At 36.3% G+C, this 27,542-nt stretch overlaps 1 protein-coding gene across 5 annotated transcripts in view; it reads right to left on the bottom strand.

The window, feature by feature from the left end:
- Positions 1-8,472, bottom strand: part of KIF2A (kinesin family member 2A) — a 97,472-nt gene extending 89,000 nt beyond the window's left edge. For 2 of the 5 annotated variants that reach the window (XM_031965413.1, XM_031965425.1), the window contains exon 1: positions 8,292-8,472. In XM_031965413.1, the coding sequence (XP_031821273.1) occupies positions 8,292-8,355 (64 nt within the window). In that variant the 5' untranslated portion in view covers positions 8,356-8,472. Of the gene's footprint in view, positions 1-3,987; positions 4,944-8,291 lie in introns of those variants that run through there. The other 3 variants (XM_031965408.1, XM_031965433.1, XM_031965422.1) reach the window with 2 other exon arrangements.
- Positions 8,473-27,542: the final 19,070 nt, after the last annotated feature.

The following is a 27,542-nucleotide window of genomic DNA, read 5'->3' as shown; positions in this document are numbered from 1 at the left end:
AAGGGTCTTCCTCATCCCTCACATTCGCCTTTATCTTTTTGCACACCAAGCAATTACTTTGACTAATTAAAAGTCCATTTACATTCTGACTTGATGTTTCATACTTTATACAATAGTTTCCTTGAGCACAAGTAGAATCAAACATGATTCAGGGCAACCCTGGAGAGGAAATCACAAAAAGCCTGCATGTAGCCTTCATATATATAATAACTGTCTGCTCTGCACTTCAATAATCGTTGATTAGTATAGAATGTGGTTCACATTGACTCATATACAAGTGATAAAATGTTTTTTCCTCTCAATTTATTAACCACAAAACATTTCTATATTAAAACATAAACATAATCTTAATGACTTTAAATACTTAAGAGAAGATAAAGAGAATTCAGGGCAAGTTATTATCTACTTTAAAATGCACTGTTCTGTGACTACTATAAAATCTTATAAACATTAAAGGCAGCCCTAAAGAGGAAAAGAAGTCATTAAAAGTCAACATGAAGCCTGAAGCCTGTTGCCAGATTTCTAGTCTTAGTCCGAGATAAGGCAAAGCTTATTAAACTGTGGATTATGGCCCCATATGAGGTAATATAACTTATATGTGGAGGTTGCAAAATTATGATTTATTATCAATGTTTGATTTGTATACCTATTTTATATACCTACATATCATGTAAATGTATTTTTTTATACCGGTCATGTAAAAATTTCGGAAGGGCAGAACTCAGAAGGGGTCACAAATTTAAAAAGTTTAAAGAAGCCCTGCTAAAGAGAAAGGATCTGATGACACTGTATAAATAAAAACCTTAGAATTTTTGTTTTTAGTTCAGCAGCCAATACCACTCTTCTTAAACTTCTGTCTTTGAGTCACTACACAGCCATAATGAGAAATCTACCACCACCTTGCCCTACCATGTACCTTGGGATTCTTTTGATTCACCAAAAGTAGTCCAGTTACCTACCTCCCACGTGGATCAAGGGGCCACGTATCACACTCACTATCCCCTTTTTATTTTGGGTCTGAGAACAGTAATCAAATCAACACTCCCAAAACATTCCACTCTAGTCACCACTTTTTATGTGTTGTCTTTCCTCAAAAGAATCTAAGTTTCTTGAGCGTAAGTACAACCTTGCTATCTTGTGTTTCTATCCCCAGTTCTCAGCAAAGATACTATATCTAGCTCATAGTAAGCAAGCACTTAATAAATGCCTTTCTATTTCATTCTAAAGCACAGGATCCAGGACAGATCACCCCAATTTGTCTTGGTGCCTAAAGAAAACAATCTTATTTCTTTGGCAGTAATAACGTCTCAAGCTAGAACTGCTCAGTAAAAAATAAGATGAAATATCTAGAAAAATAAATAGTTTACAGCTAAGTAGTCTACAAGGAGAGTGGTGGCAGAATATCTGAAAAGATATGGGGGATTAAAGTTATGCCAAGAGAACAGATTTTACCTGTGTTATACCTCAAAGAAAGCATTTTATCAAGTATAAAGTTCTATACATACAACAAGTCTATTACTAAAATTATTCAGATTTAAATGTTGAGTCAAATGCTGGACAGCAGTAAGCAGGATATGAGTATAAGATATTACTGTAGCCAGGACCCAGCAGGACAGCAATTAACCTATTACAGTTTTTTTTTTTGTTTTTTTTTTTTTGAGAATAAAGTTACTAGCAATGGGAGATTCATCTTCAATTTCAGTTTTGGATTATTTTCTAGTTCTTAATGTGAATGGACTACATAGCTGGTTCTTAACACTACAGTCTTTTGATGAGGAGGAGAATAAAATAAGAAACACTTAAGTATCCCTCTTTTAGCTATACTGTAAGTATCCTTTTTGGTAGGATCTCATCCAGGAATTATAACACCAACTTTATTTCTTTTATTAAGCAGAAAATAATGGAAAGAGCAAGTTCTGCCTCAAAGGTCATTATGGAAGTGAAAACTATATTGACATTTCAACTAAGAAATGATATTCAGTTAATATGCATTTCCAAGGTCAATTCCAGTCATGAAAGAGAGGTAGCATAAAAAGTGTAGGATCCTTGGATGAAGCTGTATTATCCTACTACAGCTAGAAAGTGTTAAAAACTAGAATATCTAGAAATGACAAGAACCTGAGAAAATAACCTCCAGAAATTTTGTTTTGGATTTTCCAGTAAAGGAACTCCAATCCTTACAAGCAGCAAAATACTGGGTTAAACTGCTTCTGGCTTTGTTATTTTGCTAATTGCTAACATTGTTATAATAACAGCTAACATTACTAATTTTGACAAGAAAGATCTTAGCATATGTTCTTTTTCTAGGACTGCCTCCCTCCCAGCCCCTCCCCCCCCCCCAAAAAAAACTTCATTTTTAGCATGCTAGAAGTAAAGTGGCCCAGTAATAAGAATAGGCCTCAACTTTCCTCTTCTGGAGAAAGCAGCTTTCAAAATAAGGCTTTTAAACTTTAGTTTTTGCTTTGAAATTTTGTAAGCTATAAAGTACTAAATAAAAGTGAGTTGCTACCATTTAGTCCATATATTTAAATTACCTTACAGCATAATAAGAATTTAGTTGTATGCTTCAATCAAATATCAGACTGCAGTAGAAAAGGGAAAATGGAACAAGTATTTATTAATTACCCACCACTATGTTCCTGGCACTGTGCTAAGTGCTTTATTTCACTTAGTCAAGATGAAAAAGTATATTGTTGTAGAAAAGAAGGTACCTTAGAGAGGCCAGAATTCAGAAATTAGAGTTTTAAACCTAGAAATCTCCTTGGGCAAAAAACCCCAAACATTTATTACCAGGTCTATAAGCAGCACCAGTCAATCTTACATAATTATATTAATGCTATCAATGTTAGATTGTAAACTCTAGGTTGGCAGGCTTTTAATGTGTAAGAACTAAAAAGGTTTCTCTTTTAAACAGGAAACTTTTGAATCATCATACATACATACATACATACCCCAGATAAACATACATGTATTTGACTTAATTTCACCACTGACAACAAACATAATTTAGTATCATAAATTTTACATGCTAGACTTGTTGGCAGTAAACAAAATTGTTATGGGCAAGAATGCTGAACTTGAAATAAAGGATTCTTGCAAGGTACTATAAGTCAGTGGAATTGATGAGACAATAGTTATCTAATTTAGCATGGTTCAGTATGATTGATTTTTCAAGCTCTCGGAACCAAGAAGAGAATAGGCCTCTAAGAAAGCTAACCAGGCCCCAGGAAAGGAGACAAGACTTTGAAAGAGATAACAAAGGATTTGGACTTTAACACCTGGCTGCACTTGTGGCGATTACTGAACTGAAATGAAGGCTGTCTCCAGAGACCCCAAGAAAACCTCAACAGACACATTACATTTTAGAGAGAACATTCAAAGGAATCAAAGTATCAGCAAAAACTTACTAGTCTTATGATTTGGGACAAGTCTAACCTATCAGTTCTTCAACTTTATCATCTGTAAAATGGGATTAATATTTACAATGGCCTACATTCAACTGAAGACATTTATTTCGTGGCTACTTTGTGCAAGGCATTGTGCTAGGGAGCAAAGGGTAAAAAAAAAAAAATTTCCCTAACTTCAAGGACCTTACATTCTAAGTAGAGATTCAATAACTACAGACAAGTCCAATACCTCACAGGGCTATTGTGGGTATCAAAAGAACTGTTATGTAAAAAACACTTTGAAAACTGACAAAGCACCATTGAGATAAAAGGCTTTTTTGGGGTAACAAGTAAAAATTGTACCAAAAATTTAATCCACTAACACTATTACAAATAAAAGACTTTTTCTACTCTCAAAAGGTGCTCTCCCAGATCATTTCGACATCTGAAAATGTAACAAATAATTATTTCATATAACCTGAAATACTATCTCTATTCTTCTAAAGTCCATCTAGTTTGATCTATATAAAAAGATACATAAAATATACATATATTATTGACAGGAGAGGAATAGCCAGCTGGGGCATAAACAATTTCTAACCTTTCTAATCAAAGAAGTATTTCCACCCATAGCATTAAAGTTAATAACTTATGGCTCCTTTGAGATTTTCAATTGCTGCTGGAATTCCTGGTAATAGTCAAAAGCATTATTTTCACCTATACTTAACACAGATGTTACAACTTTTCCCTTTAATGTAGAAAAAAGTAATGCTTCCTTTGTGACCTAAATAATGCTTCATGTTATATCAGTAATACAGTGGAAAAAACACAGGGCTTGGAGGCAAAGCACTTGGACTTGAAATACCTATGTGATTTGGGGCAAGTCACTTAACCTCTCTAGGTCTTAGTTTCTTCATCTGTAAGATGAGAAGATTTGGCTAGATGATGTCTAGAGTCCATTCCAGCACTACCCATTCTATATACATGGAAATACAAGGAACAAGATAAAGGGTCATAATATCTCATCACATGACATCCTGAGTAGATTTAAGCATTTGTTTCTTATTTCATTTGAGGTAACTCAACTTAACCACTCATTCTTCTAAGTCCCTCCTTTCTACCACAAGCCATATAAAGCCCAGAGGCACTGTCTTCTTTCTAACTTAGGAATGGGTTAAATAATTTAAGTTCAGGCCTTTATAATACAAGTCTGGTTGCTTTGCTGAGAAAGAAAAAAATGACATATGCCCATGCTGCAAGAGACAAGGGTTTTCTGCAACTAGTGGAAGCCAGCATTGTTATCAGTGGCCTCATAATAAAAATCTTACTTCCACAAAGGTCCTGGATATTCCTTTAATAAAGTTTTCTCCACGCTCCCATAAAAACCAGGGGCTAAGTAATCAATAACTCTGAATAATGAAGCTTTTCACATATAAACACAACTTTAAACAAATGTATAGTTGTACTTTAAGAAACACAGAAGCATATCAAGTTTGGTTCACATTTGGATTTTGCAAATATAAGTTGAGGAATATATGACTAGACCTACACCTAAAAAAAGAAAGGTTTTGGCAAACTGCAAGATTAAGGGGAAAAAATATTATATGGCAGCCCCCCCCCAAAAGCTATTGCTAACTTAAACTGTACAAAGAAGAATCTTTTTGTTGTTACATCATTTTTCAGGCATGTCCAACCCTCTGTGATCCCATTAGGCTCTTCTTGGCAAAGATGCTATTATACTTTGTCATTCCTTCTACAGTCAAGTCTTCCAGAAGAGGAAGAATAATCGCAATTAGAAAGGTAAGAGACCCATTTGACTCTGCCCTGAGTGGACCACTCTGTGTTCCATTCCAGGAACCAAATTTTTGGAAGGGCAAAGTAGTGTCCAAAGCAAGCCAATGAATAAATTGATGAACCTTAAGATTATACTATCTGAGACTGGATTAAAAAGGAACTCAAGATTCTGGAGGAGAGAAGATTTATTGTAGACACAATAGCTACTTTCAAATTTTACAGATGAGGAAACTAAGAAAATAAGTGACTTGCTCAGGATCATACTGATATTAAATATATTTGACATCAGATTTAAACTTACGAAGAAGAATCTCCTTAACTCCAGACCCAACATTTTATGCACTTTATCTCCTAGCTGGCCAAACAACTGTTAGTATAGTTTACCCTTTAAAGTAACAGGGAAGCAAAGTTTGAGAAGGAGTAGCAATTAGTAATAGTTCTTTATCTATCAACTCTACATCCAGTTCAGTTCTGGGCCTGATTCTTAAACTCAGATTTACAGACGGTCTACTCCAAGTGGAATTGCATTTAACTTTAGAACAGCCAGTCATATCTGGTTTGGAATATCTTGGGAAGTTCAGTCAGGATTGTCTTCAAATTGGTTCTAAGAATCCAAAGCTAAATCATAAGACTCAAAAATCCCCAGAATGAGGAATTATTCATTCAACAAATGTTTGCTTCAAGCTGTTAAGGGGCTCCATTTTTTTGGTTAACAAAGTCTAATATATGTATGTATGTCTTCAGTTTACTTGTCCTCAAGGTGCTATAATCTGGTCTAAAACTGATCTAAGAACACAATTATTAAAAAAAGCAAGCATAATGTACCATAAATTCATTGCAAGTAGTACTAAGGGTCATAGTTCGGAAAAAGGAGAGATAACTTGCAAGAGTAATTTGGCAAAAGTTCATGGAAAAGATTTTGAGTTATGTCTTGAATGGTGATGGATTAAGACTGGGGGTTCAAGCAGAAGATTTATCTTGCTCAAAAAATCACAGTCACAAACAGGAGCATGAAGGACAGTAAATGATTTATAGGCTTATTGTCATTTTGATTTAATTTAAATAGAAAAAAGGTGTAGGTCTATATTCAAATGCATTAAAATTACACAAACACTCCTCAAATGTCACTACACAAAAACCATGCAAAGCAAAGAAATTCTCTCAAGAACCTCAATACTTCATTTTAACACATCAAAAATTTTTTACTCAAGTCATTTAAGGAAAAATAACTATTGGTGTAAATAAAAGTTAGATGATTATTTTAGTTTAGTGTACCCAAAAAATGATGCTGTCTCTAATTTTTAAAATCTTGTTTTTCTTTCCTAAAAACAAATTTAATCTCAAAGAAGCAATGAATGACATTAACATTATTGCCTCTGGAAAGAGTATATAAATACTGCCCTGGCCTCAAGTAATATATATGTATCCCTTCCCCCAGTAGCTGTTAAAAGCGCCTAAAGCTCTTAGTGGTAGGCTCTTTTGCTTTTCACACACAGGATGACAAAGCTTCCAGTTGCTAAGATAAATTGACTTCAAAAATAATGGGAAACACCCCCCCACACACACACAATAACTATATATACACACAAAAAACTATGCCTTACACTATAAGGACAAAGAGGAAGACTTAAAGGCACTGTCATTATGTATGTGTCTATACACATATACATACATGTATATATATATATATATATATATATATATATATATATATATATGATGTATCAGTGGTTCTCAAAATATGGTCTAGAGAATCCTGGGGATCTCTGAAACCCTTTTAGAGGGTCTACAAATTCAAAAATAGTTTTTATTTCCAATATGGTAAATGTCTATAAATATAATCCAGATAAACAAAAACGCTTTGGAGAGATCCTCAATAATTTTTAGTAGGATAAAGATACTGAAAACAAAAGTTTGAGAATCACTGATGTATATTATAATCCTGTCAGTGAAAAGAATAGAGTCCGAATACCTTCTTAACCTGGAACTCGAGTCTTAACGAGGTCCTACCCTCTTCCCTTCATCACCTCCCCACAAAACTAATGAAACATTAAATTAGGTAATGATGACAATTTCCCTTAAATGTGTCTCCCTTGATCCTTTAAGGGGATTAAAATCATTAGGATCGTCCCTCTTAGCATCACCCTCCCATATTTCGTATTTTGGTAATTATTTTGTTCTTCATATTTTAGTCATTATTCACTGTTTCCCGTATCCTGCTCCACAGGGCTCACCTTTGAAGAACCCATCTCAAACTCCTCTATCCGAGTCTCTCCCCCATGAGTGTACAAGACAAAATTCTCCACATCCTCCTCCCGAGAAAAGGCTAGCCAAGGGGGTAAAAACGCCCGGGAAAAAGGAAGCGAGCCAGGAAGGCCTGGGAACCAGAGAGTACCCAAAGCTCTATTGGACTCGCTTTTAAAAATAAACAAACTCCAACAGCAAAGCTAGAAACTACTGCTCCAAATACTCGTCGTCACCCTTCCCTCCCCCAGCGCCAGAGAAGATAAGGATGGCAGGGGAGTCCTACAAGAGAAAATGGGTCTCGCGTCTGACACCCTGGGTCACCCCCAAGGAGCAGCAAGCATCCCAAGGCTGAGAGTCCAAAGGAGGGGTTAATGGTGGGGGAATCAAGCCATTTCCTCCCGCCCGGACCCCACCCCGTCGGCATCTGTCTCAGTCCCTCTTTCTCTTTTCCTCGCACTTCCTGATGACCCCACCTCTCCCACCCTGGGCGCCGAGTCCGTCACGCTTGGAAGGGCGCCCCCCACCCTACACTTCCCGATGTCCTCTCTGCCTCACGCCCCCTCCCCCCAAAGCCAGGTCGGCCTCCCCGCCCCTAGCACTGCAGTAGCGCCGACCCCTCGGCCCAGCTCAAGGCACACACACGCGCGCGCGCACCAGCATACACACACACACTCACAAACACACAGTCGCGCGTACGAGCCCCGCTACCCACGAAGGCACAAAAGCTCCCACCACCTCTCTGCACTGCCCCCACCCCCACCCCCACCCCAGGCCGGGCCCAACGAATCAATGAAGCCGCGGCTGTGGGCTGGCGGGCCCTCAGGCTCTCTCCTCCTCCCCTCGGGAGCCAGGCCCCGCGCTCACCATCGCTGCGCTTTATTTCCACGTATATCCCGATCTGGATCTTGCCGAAGTTGGCCGCTGCCATCACCTCATCGGGAGAAGAGGCTGAGGACTAGGCGGCGGCGGCTGCGGGTGCAAGGCTGGGCAGGGGCGGGGGAGGAAGGGGAGCGGGAGGGGAGGGGGCGGAGAAGGAGGTAAGGAATACTGGGGGTGGGGGACGCCGGGGCGGTTATCGGCTGGAGCGTGGAGGGAGAACGGAGGAGGCGGAGCCGAGCTACACCCACCGGGGCTGCAGCGGCGGCAGGAGGCCGAGGTGGAGCGGGGCCGGGGCCGGGGCCGGGGCCGCGGCGGGGAGGGGACGGAAGGGGGAGGGCCCGAGCTGCCAGCCTCGTCTGGGATAAAGCCGACGCGGGCAAGGCCACTAGCAACGCGCCTGCGCGGAAGGCATCTTCCATCTCCTTCTCTTCCCTCCTCCCCCTCACGCCCTCGTCTGGCCCCGCCCAACTCCGCGGAGCTCAGCGTCTTTGCGCCCCGCCAACTAGAGGAGACTGGCTGGCGGGCGGAGGGGGAAGGGAGGCGCGTGCGCCGCGGCAGGGAGGGTCTCGCGCGCGCGCGCGGCTTGGGCTGGCAGGCGTGGTCTGGAAGACTAGCGGAGAGCCGGGAGCCAGGGTTTCCGAGTTCTCCGGTGGGCGGTCTCGCTTGTTAGGTTGATGCGGCTAGCTGCGAGCCCTGCGGCCGAGGCACCTGCAGAGAGGAGGGTCCCCGCTCGTTTGGCGCCTGGATAAGGGGTTGCGGCTGACTTGGGAATCTGGGGACGGGAGCTTGGTCTCTAGCAGACTCTGCACCCTCTGAGAATGACGTTCTACTTCTCCACTAGTACTAGCTGGGCCGAGAACCTTCCCTTGAGGCACCTCCACGTCGCGTCTAATTCTAGCATCTTGCCCTTCTGTGGTTCCTAGTTGGAACTGGAACGAAGAGCCTCTGTGGGTCTCACGGCTCTGCCTCCTACCTTGAAACCTGCCTGCGATGAAAAGAAACTGCGGGGAAATCTTTACGTACTTGTTCGGTAGATGCAATGAGCAAAATGACCCTCATCCTGCGGAGCTGACGGGCCAACGCTTCTCCAGGGAATTGCACAGCCTAGACTTAGGCGCCTCAGACTTCACCTGCTTCACTTGACTAAGGGGACCAAGGGAGCAATGTAAACTACTGATGATTCTGGAGTTGTTGGGCAAGTGGTGGCGGGAAGTATGAAGTCAAGAAGATCTGAATTCAAATTCGAATTGGATGGTCGCGCTATGACCCCTGCCGAGTCACCTGCCTTCTTTTAACCTCCATTTCTTCAACTGCAAAAATGAGTTGAACTCAGTGGTACCTAAGTTCCTTCACAGTTTTAAATCTGTGATCCATTGATTTTTACAAAAACGTTGTAATAGGTAACATACACTCAGTCGTCCCTCTCCCCACTAGGTGTGACATTACTGCTAGATAAATCTTTTTTTTTTTTTTTTTATTATAGTAACTTTTTATTGACAGAACCCATGCCAGGGTAATTTTTTTTTACAATATTATCCCATGCACTCACTTCTGTTCCGATTTTTCCCTCCCACCCTCCACCCCCTCCCCTAGATGGCAAGCAGTCCTATATATGTTGAATATGTCCTGGTATATCCTAGATACAATGTATGTGTGCAGATCCAATCAGTTCTCTTGTTGCTCAGGGAGAATTGGATTCAGAATGTAAGAAAAACAAAAATGCAAGCAGTGTACATTCATTTCCCAGTGTTTTTTCTTTGGGTATAGCTGCTTCTGTCCATCATTGATCAATTGAAACTGAATTAGGTCTCTTTGTCAAAGAAATCCACTTCCATCAGATTACATCTTCATACAGTATCATTGTTGACCTATATAATGATCTCCTAGTTCTGCTCATTTCACTCAGCATCAGTTCATGTAAGTTTCACCAATCCTCTCTGTATTCATCCTTCTGGTCATTTCTTACAGAACCATAATATTCCATAACATTCATATACCACAGTTTACCCAACCATTCTCCAGTTGATGGGCATCCACACAGTTTCCAGCTTCTAACTGCTAAATAAATCTAAAGGATTGATACACCAACCTTGGATTCAGAAGGTCTCTTCCAAAATTTATTCCTTGCTCCTTTCTGTATCTAGCTTCAAACTGTGAAGGCTTGGATTCTAACTCTCAGATTCCTACAGCTAGATCTTCTGGCCTTTTAAACTTCCAAGGTGGGATATTTCATTTCCTACACTTAGAACACAAAGATATGAAAAAAAGGACCACAATAGTTGTTTCTCAGGGGATTGACTACATAAGACTGCAAAAGAAGAAGATCCTGAGGCTTTCCTCATTATGGCATGGTCTTTCATGAATCTCCTTGAGAGTGTGAAAATTGGATGGGGATTTAGTTTCCACAAATTATTATAAAAATTGAATTGGAAAAGTTAAATTTAAATTAGAAAATTGAAACCTAAAAAATAGGAGCCAGGAAGGCAGAAGGTAATCCAGATGGAGGATATAGATTTGAAGTGAAACCCCCTGGACTTTGCCCCCTTCATCTTTTTGGATTCCTTGTGGAGTTATCTTCCTCCAAAACAATGTAAGCAAATTGAGGACAGGGACTGAGTTTTGTAAAAATCGATATTGTAATCTGGTGCGGAAATTTTAGATTTGAAAAGGAACTGTCCAGACTTTCCCCAGTTCCCCAGCTCTGGTTATCTTTCTCCAGAAGAATGTCCTTGGGGGCAATAACTGGCTTATATAATGAGGGGAGGAAATTGACACTCTGTAACTTCTGTAACACCCAATTAATGGGGAATGAGGGAGGGATTTTCGATTCACAATTGGAAATAAAACACTGTCTTTGTTGTTTCAAATGCTTACTAACCTAGGCACCCATTCTTGAAAGAATGTAAAATAAAATCTTTCCAGCATTCATCATTAAGTCAGTGAAGTTCTTGGTAAGATTTTTTTTTTCTTAATAGAGCAAGAGTTACAGAGCTACCCTAAGATGATACAGACGCTGGGCTGACAGACTTTACAAAGATCCTTATAGTTTTGATTACACAATCAGCAGAGGAAAACCCTTCCCAGTTAGTTATATATTGCACAGTTTTTCATTTCCTTTTTTACATGATTTTCCTGAAAGCAGTTCCATGTAGGGAGATACCACTTGAGCAAGCTGATGGGGTCTTACTGCCCATTACAGGTTTAAAAAAAAATGTTTCAAATATTGTATGCAATATGGAGGAGAGGGGGAAGGTTACACCTGTGAGTTTTGGGGGGACTTGAAGAAACCCATATTGCTCATGGGTAAGTCATACCAATATAATTAAATTAATTTACTTATTTGATCCATACCAGCCAAATTATTAGATCACTTTATAGAATGAGAAAACATAAAAAGTCAAGAAGACTAAGAGAACTAAGTGGGAAAGTAGGAAGATGATAGGCCCAGATCTCAAACTCAAATTATAATGCCATAATAAATTTGGTACTGGTTAAAGGAGAGAAAGAAGTTGATCAGTGAAATAGAAAAGGCACACACAATGTACAGAAGCAAGCAAATATAGTAGCATAGTGTTCAATCAACCCTAGGACCCTAGTTTTTGGGGTAAGAAGTGTAATGTTCTCTCTAAAATGTAATGTTCTCTGTTGAGATTTTCTTGGGGTCTCTGGAGGCAGCCTTCATTTCAGTTCAGGAATCACCACAAGTGCAGCCAGGTGTTAAAGTCCAAGTCCTTTATTGTCTCCTTCAAAGTCCTATCTCCTTCACTTGGGGCTCGGCTAGTTTTCTTAGAGGCCTATCTCTCTCTCCTTGATTGAGAGAGCTTGAGTTCCTGCCTCCTTCTCTGCCCTCTGAATCTCTCCAAATCTAAAAGTTTTGTGCTTCAGCCTGCAGCCACCACAAAGGTGGAAGATGGAATGAATCTGTCTCAGCCTCCGAGATCTTCTAGTGTGCTTGTCTCTTCTGACCCTGAGAGCTTCTAGCTTATATGCACCACACTGAACTGAGTATACAACAATCATTATATCACTAGGAAACCATTATTTGTTGTAAGATAAATCAGTGCTAAACTAGATTTAACCACTGTCTCCTCAATTCCACTTAGTACCTTGTTTCTGGCCCATAACAAGAAATCCCTTTAACAAAAACTGTTGGGAAAAACTGGAAAGCCATAGAGTAAAAACTAAATATAGACCAGTATCTCATTCCATATACCAAGACAAGTTTCAAATGCATACATGATTTAGATATAAAATTTGATTTTTGAAAGAAATTTAGATATAAAAGGTAATATAAGCAAACTAAAAGAGAAATAAATTACCTTTTCTGATAAGGGGAAAATTTATTTTCTTTAAAAATTTTCCCCCAACTCCATAATATTCCCATGCAACATTTTTCAAATTTCACAAAGCAAAAAACTAAGCATTATAATAGGATAAAACAATGTTGTGAACTTAAAATTTGAAATATAAAATAAAATATTGCCACTGAGATAATAATTGCATTCATCTCAAAATCATCTTACATGGAAAAATACTTCATCTATTAATTTCAACAATCTATTTTAGTTCCACTCAGAAACCAGTAAGGAATAGTTATAACTTTTCCTTTTACAGATGCAAAAGTAGTTATAACCACCAGTTATATTTTTATATAGTATTTTTCCTAATTATATGTCAAGAAAATGTTTAACATTCATTTTTACAAGATTTTGAGTTCCAAATTGTTCTCCCTCCCTTACCTCACTTTTTTTTTTTAAGATGGTAGACAATTTGACATAGCTTACACATGTGCTATTATGTGAAATATTTCCATATTAGTCACAGAAGTGAAACAAAAACTGATCAAAAAGTGGGGGGTAGCTACAAAATAGAATAAAGTGAAAAAAGTATGCTTTGGTCTTCAGAATCCATCACTTCTTTATCTGGATAGGGAGAGCATTTTACTTCATGAGTCCTTACTACTTGTCTCAGATCATTGTATTGCTAAGAAGAGCTTCACAGTTAATCATCACACAATGTTGCTGATACAATGTATAATGTTTTCCCAGTTCTGCTTATTTCACTTTGCATCAGTTCATACAAGTCTTTCCAGATATTTTTGAAATATGCTTGCTCATCATTTCCTATTGTATAATAGTATTCCATTACATTCATAAATAGTTTGTTCAGCCATTCCCAGCATTAATGGGTAATACCTCAATTTCCAATATTTTGCCATCATGAAAAGAGCTGCTATAAATATTTTTATATATGTAGATTCATTTCCCTTTCTTATGATCTCTTTGGGATATAGACCTAGTAGTGGTATTACTGAATCAAAGGGTACATACAGTTTAGTTGCCTTTTGAGCATAGTTCCAAATTGTCTCCAGAATGGTTGGATCAGTTCACAACTCCATCAACAGTATATTAGTGTTGCAATTTCCTCACATCCTCTACAACATTTATTTATTTTTTTTCTTTTTTTGGTCATATTAGCCAATATGATATGTGTAAGGTGGTACCACAAGAGTTATTTTAATTTAATTGCTTTAATCAAAAGTGACAGAATACTTCTTCATATACCTGTAGATAACTTTGATTCCTTTATCTGAAAACTTTCTGTTCATATCCTTTGACCATTTATCAATTGAAGGATTTGTATTCTTATAAATTTGAGTCAGTTCTTTATATATTCAAGAAATGAGGCCTTTATCAGAGATACCTGCTATAAAAATTAGTTCCTAGCTTTCTTCTTTCCTTCTTTTCCCAGGTGCATTGGTTTTGTTTGTACAAAAGTTTTTTATAATCAAAATTGTCTATTTTTAAAAAAAATTTGTAATTCTCTCTATCTCTTGTTTGGTCATGATTTTTTTCCTTCTCCATAGATTCTGATAAGTAGGCTATTTTACTACTGATATTATTTCATTATCTATAGTACCTTTTAAAAAGAAGTAGTTTCCTTCTTTACCTCTCTAATTAGGTCTATTTTTGTTGTTGTTTTCTCTGAGATCAAGATTGCTACTTCTAACTTTTTTTTCACTTGTGCTAAAACATAAAAGATTCTATTCCAACTCCTTACTTTTATTCTGTGTGTCTCTCTGCTTTAAATATGTTTCTTGTTTTTTTGTTATTATTAAAACTTTTTATTTTTAAAACATATGCATAGATAATTTTCAATATTTACTCCTGCAAAATCTTGTGTTCCAAATTTTTTCCCTTTCTTCCCCCTCCCTCCCCTAGACTGCAGGTAATCTATGTTAAACATATGTAATTCTTTTGTACATATTTCCACAGCAATCATGCTGCACAAGAAAAATCAGATCAAAAAGAAAAAAAATGAGGAAGAAAACAAAATGCAAGCAAACAATGAGTGAAAATACTGTGCTGTGATCTATACTCAGTCCCCACAGTCCTCTCTCTACATGCAGATGTCTCTCTTCATAAGTGTGTTTCTTGTAAACAACATATTATTAAATTCTGATTTTTTTTAGCCACTCTGCTATCCACTTCCATTTTATAGAAGATTTATCCCATTTTCATCCACAGTTTTGTCTACTGTTTATTTTCTCTCCATTGTATATAATCACACATAGACCTGAAGTTTTAAATGATTGAAGACAACTTGGCTTTGTAGATAAATAACCTGATCTTCAAAGTCAGAAAAACCTAAGTACTGTTTTAAACATATGTTGGGCAAATTTCTTAACTTTTCAAGACTCAGGCAACTCTCTGATACTATAAATTCTATATAGCTTGCTGATATGCCTTAGTAGAGGGAGTAGCTTCCCACATGTATAAAAAGTTCTCCAAATCAGTAAAATCAGAAGTATGGTGGTACTAATTTTAAACTATCAAACAAGCTTGACATATTTAAAAAATATATTTTAAAATAAATTTTTATCTGTTTTTTACATCATTTGCATTTTTCAATGTATCCCTCTTCCATCCTTCTCATAGAACCATCTCTGGTAAAAAAAAAAAAAAAAAAAAAAAAAAAAGAAAATTAGCAAAACATTGCCAAAACAATACCCCAAACATTGAAAAACTTTGACATGTGCAGTGTTCCACACCAGCAGTTCCCCACCTTTACAAAGAGGGGAGGGAGGTGCCTTCTCTAACTTTTTATTTAAGGCCAACTTTAGTCATAATCTTAATGCCTTCAGTCTCAATGGTTCTCATTCTTTCCATTTTCATTGTAGTTGATGTGTCTTGTTTTTTTTCTGGTTTATCTTTCTTCACTTTGTGTAAATTCATATAGTTCATAATTTTCTCATGCTTCTTTTTCACTCATTATTTTCATTGTTTCTTATATCACAGTAATATTCCATTCATTTCATATACCACAATTTGTACAGCCATTTCCCTCTTAAGTCAATGGATACCTATTTTGTTTCCAGTTCTTTGGTACTATATAAAAAGTAGTTATAAATACTTTGGTGTATATTTATGTACATACATTATCAGTGATCTGAAGGAATGAGTACATGATTCATGGAATCTCTGGGTCAGAGGGTATGGACATTTTTGTATATAGTAATCTTCTTTGCATAATTCTAAATTATTTTTCCAAAATGGCAGCATTGATTCTCAGTTTCACCAAAGGAAATTAACATGCTTTAAAAAAAAACCTGAACTCTTCTAACATTAACTATTCTTTACTTTTTGTTGTTTTTGCTAATGTACTGTGTATAAGGTAAGACCTAAGGATTATAATATGACTTAGTTTTCTTATAAGTGATTTGGAGTATTCTTTTGTGGAGTTGCTAATAGTATGTACTTTTTTCTTTTTAAGGAACTATTTGTTCATATTTTTTTACTATATCAGGGAGTGAATTGATAATTTTTTGCTAAATGATTACTGGAAAATAATAGGAGATGTTGAATTAAAAAAATATAGACAATATTTTAAAAATTATTTAATGAACTAAGATACCTAGATAATATAATTTCTATTATTTAGACAACATACAAAATAGCTTCTACTTTTAAAATTTTCTGTTAAAATTGTCAATCTCATTTAAGTTGTAATGCATAGTAGATAATTTACAAAAATAAATTGCTTTAACATTGATAATGTTTGTTTGAACATTCAAACAAATAAATGGTTGGAGCATTTCTAGGATTTTATTTCCACAGTAGTGTTTGATGCATTCAGGGTATAATCACTTTTCCTTATAATCTCAAAGGAAAAATAACTCATGAAATCCTAGATTAAAAAACAAAACAAAACCTTGATTCTAAAATTGTTATATACAAATCATCCATTGATGTTATTTTCAATTAGAATAGGATTGGTAAGCCTAACTCAGAAATTATTTATATATATATATATAACTCAGTTATTGACAAATATTATTACTGCATCATGATAAGTGCACTTAATTTAAGTTAGAATTTAGCTCTGTTATTAATCTCAGTGTGATTTCGAGTTTGTCATTTAACTTCTTTAAGCCTCAGTGTTTTCTCATTTGTAAAATGGGGATAATGATACTTTTATCCCCTATTTCACTGGCATGTTTTGAAGATCAAATGAGATAATGTGTATAAAGCTCTGAATAAATGCAAACTTATTATTATAATTGCCTCCCTAAAGGTTTCTGTACCATTCATTAAGGTTGACATGTTCTTTGGAGCCTTTGTGATATATAATTAAAAAGTTTTAACCTCATCCATATACCATCTGAAAAATATAGCATTATAAAGTATCTGCATCTACTTATCCCATTAAAATATGACACATATCCTTGTGGACATATTGCATAAACTTTTAAATTATATATCAGAATCAGAGGGCCCCAGTTTAATGCTTCATCATAATGGAATAACAACTCAAGGTTCTTGAAGTCTATTCTAGTAGAATGCAAGAAGTTTCTGATATTCTGGAAAGGTATGTAATATGGTCCTAGATATATTTCATTTTTAAAGACCATCTAGCTAAGGATAAAAAGGGTTATCATTAGAAGGCTGGCCATTTGGCTGAGATGCTAATATTCACATTATTTATAGGACATGCATTAATATTAACTTAACTTTTTGATGCTCTGTACATTTTTGTCCAATGACCAAAGAGTAAACATTGAAAGAATTAAATAGAAGATGGTTCATAGGTTTTCTTTGGAGAGAAAAATACAAAAGTTGGTAGAGTTTTAATATGTGTCTAAGAGCAACAAGAGGTATCATTTCATAGCATATTTGGTTCTCTCATAAACATTTGAAGATCACTATGAAGACATCTATGCTAATATCTGTTGAAAAAATTATACAGAAGAAAAATTCTGTGTAGATATTGATAAGACATGCCAGGTTAAATGAACATATACTCCAATATACTCTTTCTGGAATGCACTATGCTGAGTGCATAAGTCCCAGAAATTTTCAGAGTTTATTAAATGAACTCTATTATCATTCAAGAAAATTGGGAGGGAGAAATTCTGGGAAGATGGGAAGTAGTTGGTAAATTTCAAGCTCTCTGGATTTCTTCCACAAACAGAACAAATTTGCACCTCAGGTCTAACAAAGACTGGTGAAAAATCAAGAAGATTTGGGGCAGAATGGGAGTCCTCCTGATATAACTCAAAAAGATCCAGAGAAAGACCTGGGGTCCAGAATTAACGCAAGTGAAGTGCAAACACCTTCAGGGTAGCTCCTTAGAAACATCAAAGGGTGAAATCCTCGGGCTACCTGGATATGGCTGGGGCCTCAGCAGAAACTATAAAATTTTTCACTTCCTAGATTGTTTGTACAGTTAGGGTCCGAGTCTGGGAAGACAGAGGAAACCTTACTGATTAAGAATAACAGGCTCAGCTGATTAATAATGCATATTGGTGAATGCAGAGGCACTACAGGCACTTACTTGAGTGGGAAGCTCTTGATTTAGAGTTTCTGGCCAGAGGAGAGAGAGAGCTGAAGTAAAGTCAGAGACACTATCTCCCTTGTCCACACCAGGATTAGAAGCATTTACAGTAATGCCTTTTTTTTTTTTTTTTAAATGAACCAGCAAAGAAGAAAGAAGTCCAGCATAGAAACATATTGTGGGAATAAGGAAGAAAAAAAAAGTTTCTACCCCAAAGAGTAATGTGAAATGACTTCCTGCCCAGAGAAATTTATGGAAGAACTCAAAAAAGAATTTTAAAATCAAATGAGAAACAATGAGGAAAAACTAAAACAAACATCCAAGAAAAACAAGAAGATTGCAAAGAAAAAAAAAGTTAGCCAACTAGAAAAGGAGATACAGATGAAAATAACTCTTTGAAAATTAGAAATGGGTAAGGGGAAGCCAGTGAAGCTATGAGAGATCAAGAAATAATAAAACAAATCAGAAAGAATGAAAAAGTAGAACAGAAGGTGAAAAATAAGAAAAACGACACACCTAGGGAACAGATCAAGAAGAGAAAATATAAGAATAACTGGATTGCCTGAAAGTTATGACCAAAAAACAATTTTAGATTCAACTCATTCTGGAGAGCAATTTGGAACTATGCCCAAAGGGCTGTCAAACTATGCATAACCTTTGATCCAGCAGTGTTTCTGCTGGGCTTATATCCTAAAGAGATCTTAAAGGAGGGAAAGGGACCTACATGTGCAAAAATGTTTGCAGCAGCCTTTTTTGAAGTGGCAAGAAACTGGAATATGAGTGGATACCCATTAGTTGGAGAATAGCTGAATAAGTTATGGTTTATGAATGTTATGGCATATTATTGTTTTATAAGAAATGATCAGCAGGATAATTTGAGAGAGGCCCAGAGAGATTTACATGAATTAATGCTAAGTGAAGTGAGCAGAATCAGAAGATCATTGTACACAGCAACAGCAAGATTATATGTTGATCAATTCTAATGGATGTGACTCTTTTCAACGAGATGATTGAAGCCAGTTCCAATGGTCTTGTGATGAAGAGAGTCATCTGTACCCAGAGAGGACTGAGTGTGGATCACAACATAGTATTTTCTTTTTGTTGTAGCTTGCTTGTATTTTGTTTTCTTACTCATTTTTTCCTTTTTGATCTGATTTTTTCTTGTGCAGCATGATAATAGTGGAAATATGTATAGAAAAATTGTATAGAAGAAATATGTATAGAACATATATTGGATTGTTTGCTGTCTAGGGAAGGAGGTGGAGGGAAGGGAAGAACAAATTTGGAACACAAGGTTTTTCAAAGGTGAGTGTTGAAAATTATCTATGCATGTTTTTTTTCCCTTGCATTTCATGTTGCTTGCTTTTTTTTTTTATTAAAGCTTTATATTTTCAAAATATAAGCATGGATAATTTTTCAACATTGACCTTACAAAACCTTGTGTTCCAAATTTTCCTCTCCTTTCCCCCACCCCCTCCTCTAGATGGCAAGTAATCCAATTTTTGTTAAAAATGTTAAAATATATGTTAAATCCAATATATGTGTACATATTTATATAATAATCTTGCTACACAAGAAAAATCAGATCAAAAAGGGAAAAAATGAGCAAGAAAACAAAATGCAAGCAAACAATAACAAAAAGAGTGAAAATGCTATGTTGTGATCCACACTTAGTTCCCAGAGTCCTCTCTCTGAGTGTAGGTGGCTCTCTTCACAAGATCATTGGAACTGGCCTCAATCATCTCATTGTTGGAAAGAGTCACATTCATGAGAACTGATCGTCCTATAATATTGTTGTTGCCATGATCTTTTGGTTCTGCTCATTTCATGTAGCACCAGTTCATGTAAATCTCTCCAGGCCTTTCTAAAATCATCCTGGTGATCCTTTCTTATGGAACAATAATATTCTATAACATTCAACTCTTTGGGATATAAGCCCAGTAGAAACACTTATGTTTTGAAAATAAAAAAGTTTTAATGAAAAAACAACCTTGACACAATGATGTAAGAAATAATTCAAGAAAATTGTTCTGGAGTGAGAGAACATGAGGGAAAAGTAGATAAAAAATTGCACTGATTATCACCTTAATGAGATCTTTTGTGGAAAACTCACAGGAACATTGTTGCCAGATTTCAAAACCCCCAGATCAAAGAGAAAATTTTGCAAGAAACAAGAAAAAAAAAAAAACAATTCAAATATACTGGAGCTATAATTAGAATTATAACAGCAACCAGAATAAAAAACCCCAGTGTCTATTATCAAACTATGATATGCATTTGGGTAGAAAATCCATTCAGTTGGTCTATCCATTTTGTTTTAATCTTTGACAGATCCTTCAAATGGTTAATATGTTAATCTCAATGAGCAGAAGACTCTTAAAAAATTTTTTTAGGAAGTTAGATGCTATACCACTTGGTATATATTTTATTTATATATTATATATTTAATTGATATTGCTTCATTGTCTATGCTACCCTTTAGCAAGATATAGTTTCCTTCCTTATATCTTTTAATTAGATCAATTTTTGCTTTTGCTTAATCTGAGCTAAGGATGGCTACCCCTAAAAATTTTTTTAAATAATAATTTATTTTTCCAAGTACATGCAAAGATAATTTTCAACATTCACCTTTGCAAAACCCTGTGTTCTAATTTTTTCTCTCCCTCTTCCCCTTTCCTAGACAGCAAACAATCTGATATGAATTAACCTTGCTCAATTCTTCTAAACAAATATCCATAGTAGTCATGCTGCACAAGAAAAATCAGATTAAAAGGAGAAAAAAAAAACAACAAGCAAACAAATAACAACAAAATGAAAATACACTTTGATCCACATTCAGCCTCCATAACCTCTTTGGATGCAGATGGTTCTTTCCATTATAAGTCTATTGGAATTGCCTTAATCCACCTCATTGTTGAAAAGTGTCGTCAAGTCCATCACAATTGATCATCACATATTCTTGTTGCTATTTATGAAAGTCTCTTAGTTCTACTCATTTGTCTTACATCAGTTCATGTAAGTCTTTCCAGGCTTTTCTGAAATCAGCATATTAATCATCTCATATAGAACAATAATATTCCATTACATTCATGTGCCATAACTTATTCAGCCATTCCCCAGCTGATGGGCATCTACTCAATTTCCAGTGCTTTGCCACTACAAAAAAGGCTAATACAAACATTTTTGCACATGTGGGTACTTTCCCCTTATTTATGATCTTTTTGAGGTGCAGAGCCAGTAGAGATAGTGCTAGATCAAAGGGTATGCACAGTTTGCTAGTCCTTTGGGTATAGTTCCATATTGTTCTACAGAATGGTTGGATCATTTCACAACTCCACCAATAATGCATTATTGTCCCAGTTTTTCCATATCATTTCCAACCTTTATCATCTTTTCCTGTCATTTTAGCCAATCTGAGAGGTATGAATTAATACCTTAAGTTGTCTTAATTTGCATTTCTTTAATAATGATTTAGAGAAATAACCAACAGGATGATTTCAGAAAGGCCTGGAGAGACTTACATGAACTGATGCTGAGTGAAATGAGCAGGACCAGAAGATCATTATATACTTCAACAATAATACTATATATGATCAATTCTGATGGACGTGGCCCTCTTCAACAATGAAGATGAACCAAATAAATTCCAATAGAGCAGTAATGAACTGAACCAACTACATGCAGGGAAAGAACTCTGGGAGGTGACTACGAACCACTACATAGAATTCCCTCTATTTTTTGTCTGCCTGCAATTTTGATTTCCTTCACAGGCTAATTGTATACTATTTCAAAGTCTGACTCTTTTTATACAGCAAATTAACTGTTTGGACATGTATACATATATTGTATTTAACTTATACTTTAACATATTTAACATGTATTGGTCAACCTGCCATCTGGGGGAAGGGGTGGGGGGAAGGAGGGAAAATATTGGAACAAAAGGATTTGCAACTGTCAATGCTGAAAAATTACCTATGCATATATCTTGTAAATAAAAAGCTATAAAAATAAAAAAATAGTGATTTAGAGCATTTTTTCATATAACTAAAAATGTCTTAAATTTCTTCATCTGAAAATTGTTTATAACTTTTGACCATTTATCAGTTAGGGAATGGCTTATATTCTTAAGAATTTAAGTTAATTATCTATATATTTTAGAAATGAGGGGTCTCACCATTTAATGAATAAAGTCACAGAATGGTAACACTTACTCTTACTAATATCACTGAGTTGTAAGATCCAAATGAGGCAATGCTATTAAAAACTCTTTGAAATATATAAGGCATTATCCAAAAACATGCTAGAAGTGAATATTAAAATCCTTAAAAGAAATAATAATTGTATTATACTTACAGAGAGTCAATGTGACATATAGTGAATAGAGAGCCAAGCTTGGAATCAAAAAGATCTCTGCTTCTGACACATATTGTAGTTGTATGATCTTGGACAAGTCATTTAAACTTGGTGTCCTCGGGTAGCTCACTAATATTCTAAAGAATTTAGCAGGTGCTGATCTGTATAGGAAGAGGGAATTTTATCACTGCAGATTTTCTTCTTTAGTATAATCATAAATCTATATACCTACATGCATTGAACAACATGCATACAAACCTACATATACTCAGACACACACATATGCATATGTATTTGTCCGTAGGTAAACCTACATCTAAAACAATATTAGTATGACTGACATATAGATTTCTCTCTTGATTGAATCTTTACGTTTGACTTTGTCTAAGATCAATGATTACTAACCCTACTTTTTTTTCCTAACAAATTCTACTCCTGATACTTGTGTGTTTGTGTATATCTCTTCTTTCTGATCCCTGCTAACTTTTCTACTTTAATTCTGTTCTTTAACCCTGTTATTACTTAACCTCTTCCCATCCATGGATTTCTTCCTTATATTCTACCCTGCCTCCTTTGCTTCCTTTCTCCTCCTCCCCCTCCTCGCCCTTCTCTTCTCCTTCCTTCCCATCCTTTCCCCCCTCCTCCCACTCCTCCATTGGGGTTAAATGACTTACCCAGGGTCACACAGCTAAATTCTCTCTGGATAGAAAGCCAATTAGCTTTACTCTTTGGGGTAGAAGCTTTTTTTATTTTAATGTCATCTTTGGAAGATGAACCTCGGTTTTCCCTATTCCTATAGTAAAGTTCTATGATTGGATTCTTTCTTCTTCGCTGGTTCATTTTTTTTAATGAAAAGTATGAGTGTAGATAAACATAGGATGGGTGGGGAATGATGCCTCTAGCTTTACTCCAGCTCTTCCCTCTGATCTGGAACCCCAAACTAAAAGCTTTAATCTCCTACAAGTGCCCACAGCCAGCAGCATCCCTGTCTCACTGCTTCTGCACTGACCAGGTGCAGAAAAACCACAAATGGTTCCTTTTCACCCAGGGCTTGATTTCGATAGCACAGCTGAGCATGGTGCTCCTAATCAGCAGAGGTTCCCTCTATCTTCCTGAGAGGTAAAAGTTTCTTTGGTTCCTGCTGAGACTCCTGCTAAATCCAGCTAGCCCCAGAGGTCCCTACTTACTTTTTCTCTGGAGCTAGCCTGGAGATGTTTGCACTTCAAAAGGATTATTCCCCGGGGTTTTCTTCTTTGGAGGATCCCTGTTTTGCCCCGAGTCTTCTTAGTTTTTCCACTAGTCTGTGTTCATCCTAGGTACAAATTTACACCATTTGTGGGGGAAATCTGAAGAGTATGAAATTTACTAACCTATTTTGCCATCTTCTCAGAATCCTCCCCTACTTTTGTAATTATGAAACCAAAGCTAAGCATTTCAAATCCTTATAGTTATATAAAATAATTATTCTTAAGTTTTTTTTCTCTTTTTAAAAATCTTTTTCTCATTTCTTTTTCACTTTTTATGTATATGTCCTAATTTCATTTATCAAAAATAATTTCTTTCTTATTATCTATAAGTTGTGGCAGACAGGGGATGCCTTTTTCAGAAACGAGGGGATGCCGTTATCAGAAATGAGAAAGTAAGAAAAAATTGACTCTTTAGAAGTTAAAAAAAAATAAAGAAAAGTTGAGTTTCAGAGGACAAGTTTGAGCTGCTGGTGGGACTTGCATATTGAGATGAGGCATTTGGAGGTTCAATTTTAGAACAGTTCAAATCAAGGCTGATCTCAGTTCTTTGATTATGACATTTCTGTTTTCAGAATCTTTCAGTGGCTCCTTATGGTCATCCACATCAAATCTAAACTCTAGTTGTCATTCAAGGTCCTTCATAATATATTATAGGCCAGAACTTGAAACAAGAAATTGAAAGTCAGTGGAATTGAAAGAGACAATAGTTATCTAATTTAGCATGGTGCTTAACAGTTCTCTAGTTCAGTACATGTACTTAGTACTTACTATAGTTCCGCAAGATTCACACCTTTAAGAGGACATATATAAGCTAGGTGCTCAACCAGGATTCAGTGGGGCAGAACTAGGGAAGACCAGAGAAGTGGTGGCAGTTCTCCTGCCTCCTTCACAGAAAGCAAGACACATTCAGGAGGATCTCAAGAAGCTGGCAGAAGCGGAGAAAACAAAGGACTGGCAGCAGGAGCTTAAACTCTCGGAAACAAGGAGTGAGATAGGCCTCTAAGAAAGCTAACCAGGGGGCAGGAAAGGAGATAAGACTTGGAAAGAGATTATAAAGGATTTGGACTTTAACACCTGGCTGCATTTGGAGTGATTACTGAACTGAAACAAGGTTGCTCCCAGAAGTCCCCCAAGAAACCTGCTGCCAGAGAACATTACATTTTAGAGAAGAATATTATAATAATATAACTCTCTTTAGCCAATAATACTCCCTAAATGCCCCCTTCTGCTAGAGTTGGAGTATTCTGCTCAAGATATTATAAACTGTATGTGAATAGGTTTATTCCCACCTTGGTTCTTTACTTACAATGTTCTCATAAAATTCTTTTCTTCCACCTTCTGTTTGTATCTTACCTATCCTTCAAATCCCAATTCAAGTCTTATTTGCTCCAAGAAGTCTTCCTTAAGTATCCCCACCCTAACTCTCCTTCATTAACCTTCAGCACTTAATATGACATCAGTAAGCATGGAGGAATCCCCACTATTTTTATGCTTCTAAGCTGTACTACAGTATGACTGGTTTTACAATGAGTGGAGGAGAGTGCAATATAAGAAGACTAGAAAGACAGTGAAGGGCTTTAAGTGCTAAACAGAGGATTTTATATTTGATCTTGGAGGTAATAGGGAATTATTGGAGTTTATTGAGTAGGAGAGTGTGTTCTTCCAAGAACATACAGGCTTGATGTGATTCTCTGGACTTAAGTGTGATTGGGCTATATGTATGCATATGTGTGTATAGTTATATATGTGTACATATGCACACATATATATTCTCTTTATTTAATGATTTGATTTTCATTTTGATTTCATACAAAACCTGTGATGTAGAGTCAGTGTGGCATAGTGAGTGGATAGAGTGTTGGATTTCAAAATAAGAGGACTCAAATTCTTCTAATTTTATGACCCTGGACAAATTCATCTAACCTTTAAGGGCCTAAATTTCCTCAAAATAATCTGTCTAGTCTTTTCCAATTTCAAATCTGTGGCCTTTGATTTAGATAACAATAACAGTAATAGGGATAAAGACTAGACTTTTTCAGTGAGATGGAGAAAGAAATTCACTCTACTAATGCAGGTTAATGCCTCTGCAATTTGTAGTCTTAGAAGGTTGCAAAGAGCATTGAGAGAAGTTACTTTCCCAGGGAAAGATTCTGAGAAGATGGTAGAGTAGGCAAATTTCAACCACAAATAGAACAGATTTATGCTTCAGGGTGAACATAGACTGGTAAAAAATCAAGAAGATTTGGGATAGAACAGGGGTCTTCCTGGTACAATCCAACAAGATCTGACAAAATACCCCAAGCTGGGATTAACCCACCTGAAGTGCAAAAACCTTCTTATTAGCCACATAGAAACATCACTTGGGGACTGCTCAGGCTAGTTAAAAGTATAGCTGGAGTCTCAGCAGGAACCACAGAGACTTTGACATCCTGGACTGTTTGTGGCAGTAGGGTCTGAGTGAATTTCGACTGATTGGGAATGCTAGGCCCAGTTGTACTGCTGAGATAAGGCCCTGAGCTAGAAGGAACCAGCACCCATTGAATGTAGAAGCAGCACAGCAAGGATGCTGCTGGCTGTGAGTACTTGCAGGAGTGTGGAGCTCTTGGTTTGGGTTTCTGGTCAGAATGGAGAACTGAAGGAAAGCTTGAGGCACTATCCCCCCACTTCACAATTAGAGATGCTTACACTAAAACCTCTTATTAAAAAAAATAAATTGGCAAAGAAAAAAGAACCTCACTAAAGAAACATCCTGTGGGTTCATTTTCAGAGGAGAACACTCAAGTAAAAAAAAGCTTCTACTCCAAAGAGTAATGTGAAAAGGCTCCCTGCTCAGAGAGAATTTATAGAACTCAAAAACAATTTATAAATCAAATGAGAGATATTGAAGAAAAACGAAAAAAAAATAACCAAGAAAAACAAGATATAAACAAAAAGTTAACTAACTAAAAAGGAGATATAGAGCCTCAAAGATGAAAGTAATTCTTTGAAAATTAGAATCAAGTTAGGGGAAGTCAGTGAAACTATGAGAGACCAAGAAATAAGGATTATAAAGAATGAGAAAATAAAACAGACTGTGAAACATAAGAAAAATCTGGAGAACAGATCAAGGGGAGAAAATATAAGAATAACTGGACTGTCAGAAAGTGGTGTGTGTGACCAAAAAGAGAACCTTGACATATAATGCAGGAAATAATCCAAGAAAATTGTTCTGAAATGATAGAACATGAGGGGAAAGTATAAATAGAAAAAAATTAACCCATCACCACCTCAGTGAGATCCTTTGTAAAAAATACACAAGAATATTATTGCCAAATTTCAAAACTCCCACATCAAAGAGAAAATTTTTCAAGAAAAAAGCAATTCAACTACAGTGAAGCTACAATCACAATTGTACAGAACTTATTAGTAGCTATAATAAAAGACCACAGGTCCTAGAATTATATTTATCAACAATCAAAAGAACTAGGCCTATGGCCAAAAATAGAATATCCACAAAATTATGATATTGAATGAGAAAAAAAATGGACATTCAATGAACTTGCAGATTTTCAGGACTTTCTATGAAATAGAAAATTTAACATATAAGACTCAATATCAAAGATCAATTTCAAGGAACTCAACATGGACAAATTGTTTTTTTTTTTCACATGGGAAATATATACTATATGTTTAAGATTCACATCAATAATAGGGTAATGGAAAAGAAAGATCAGCAGAGTCAAGGTAAAAATAGTAAAAGGGAAAAAAAGAAGTAACTTTCCTGTTAATAGATTTATGCAGGATGTTCCAAAAATCCCAATAT

Source organism: Sarcophilus harrisii, chromosome 1 (genome assembly GCF_902635505.1).
Source record: "Sarcophilus harrisii chromosome 1, mSarHar1.11, whole genome shotgun sequence".
In the NCBI taxonomy this organism is placed as follows: domain Eukaryota; kingdom Metazoa; phylum Chordata; class Mammalia; order Dasyuromorphia; family Dasyuridae; genus Sarcophilus; species Sarcophilus harrisii.
The sequence above is the reverse complement of the archived record's forward strand: the minus strand, read 5'-3'. Positions and strand labels throughout refer to the sequence as shown.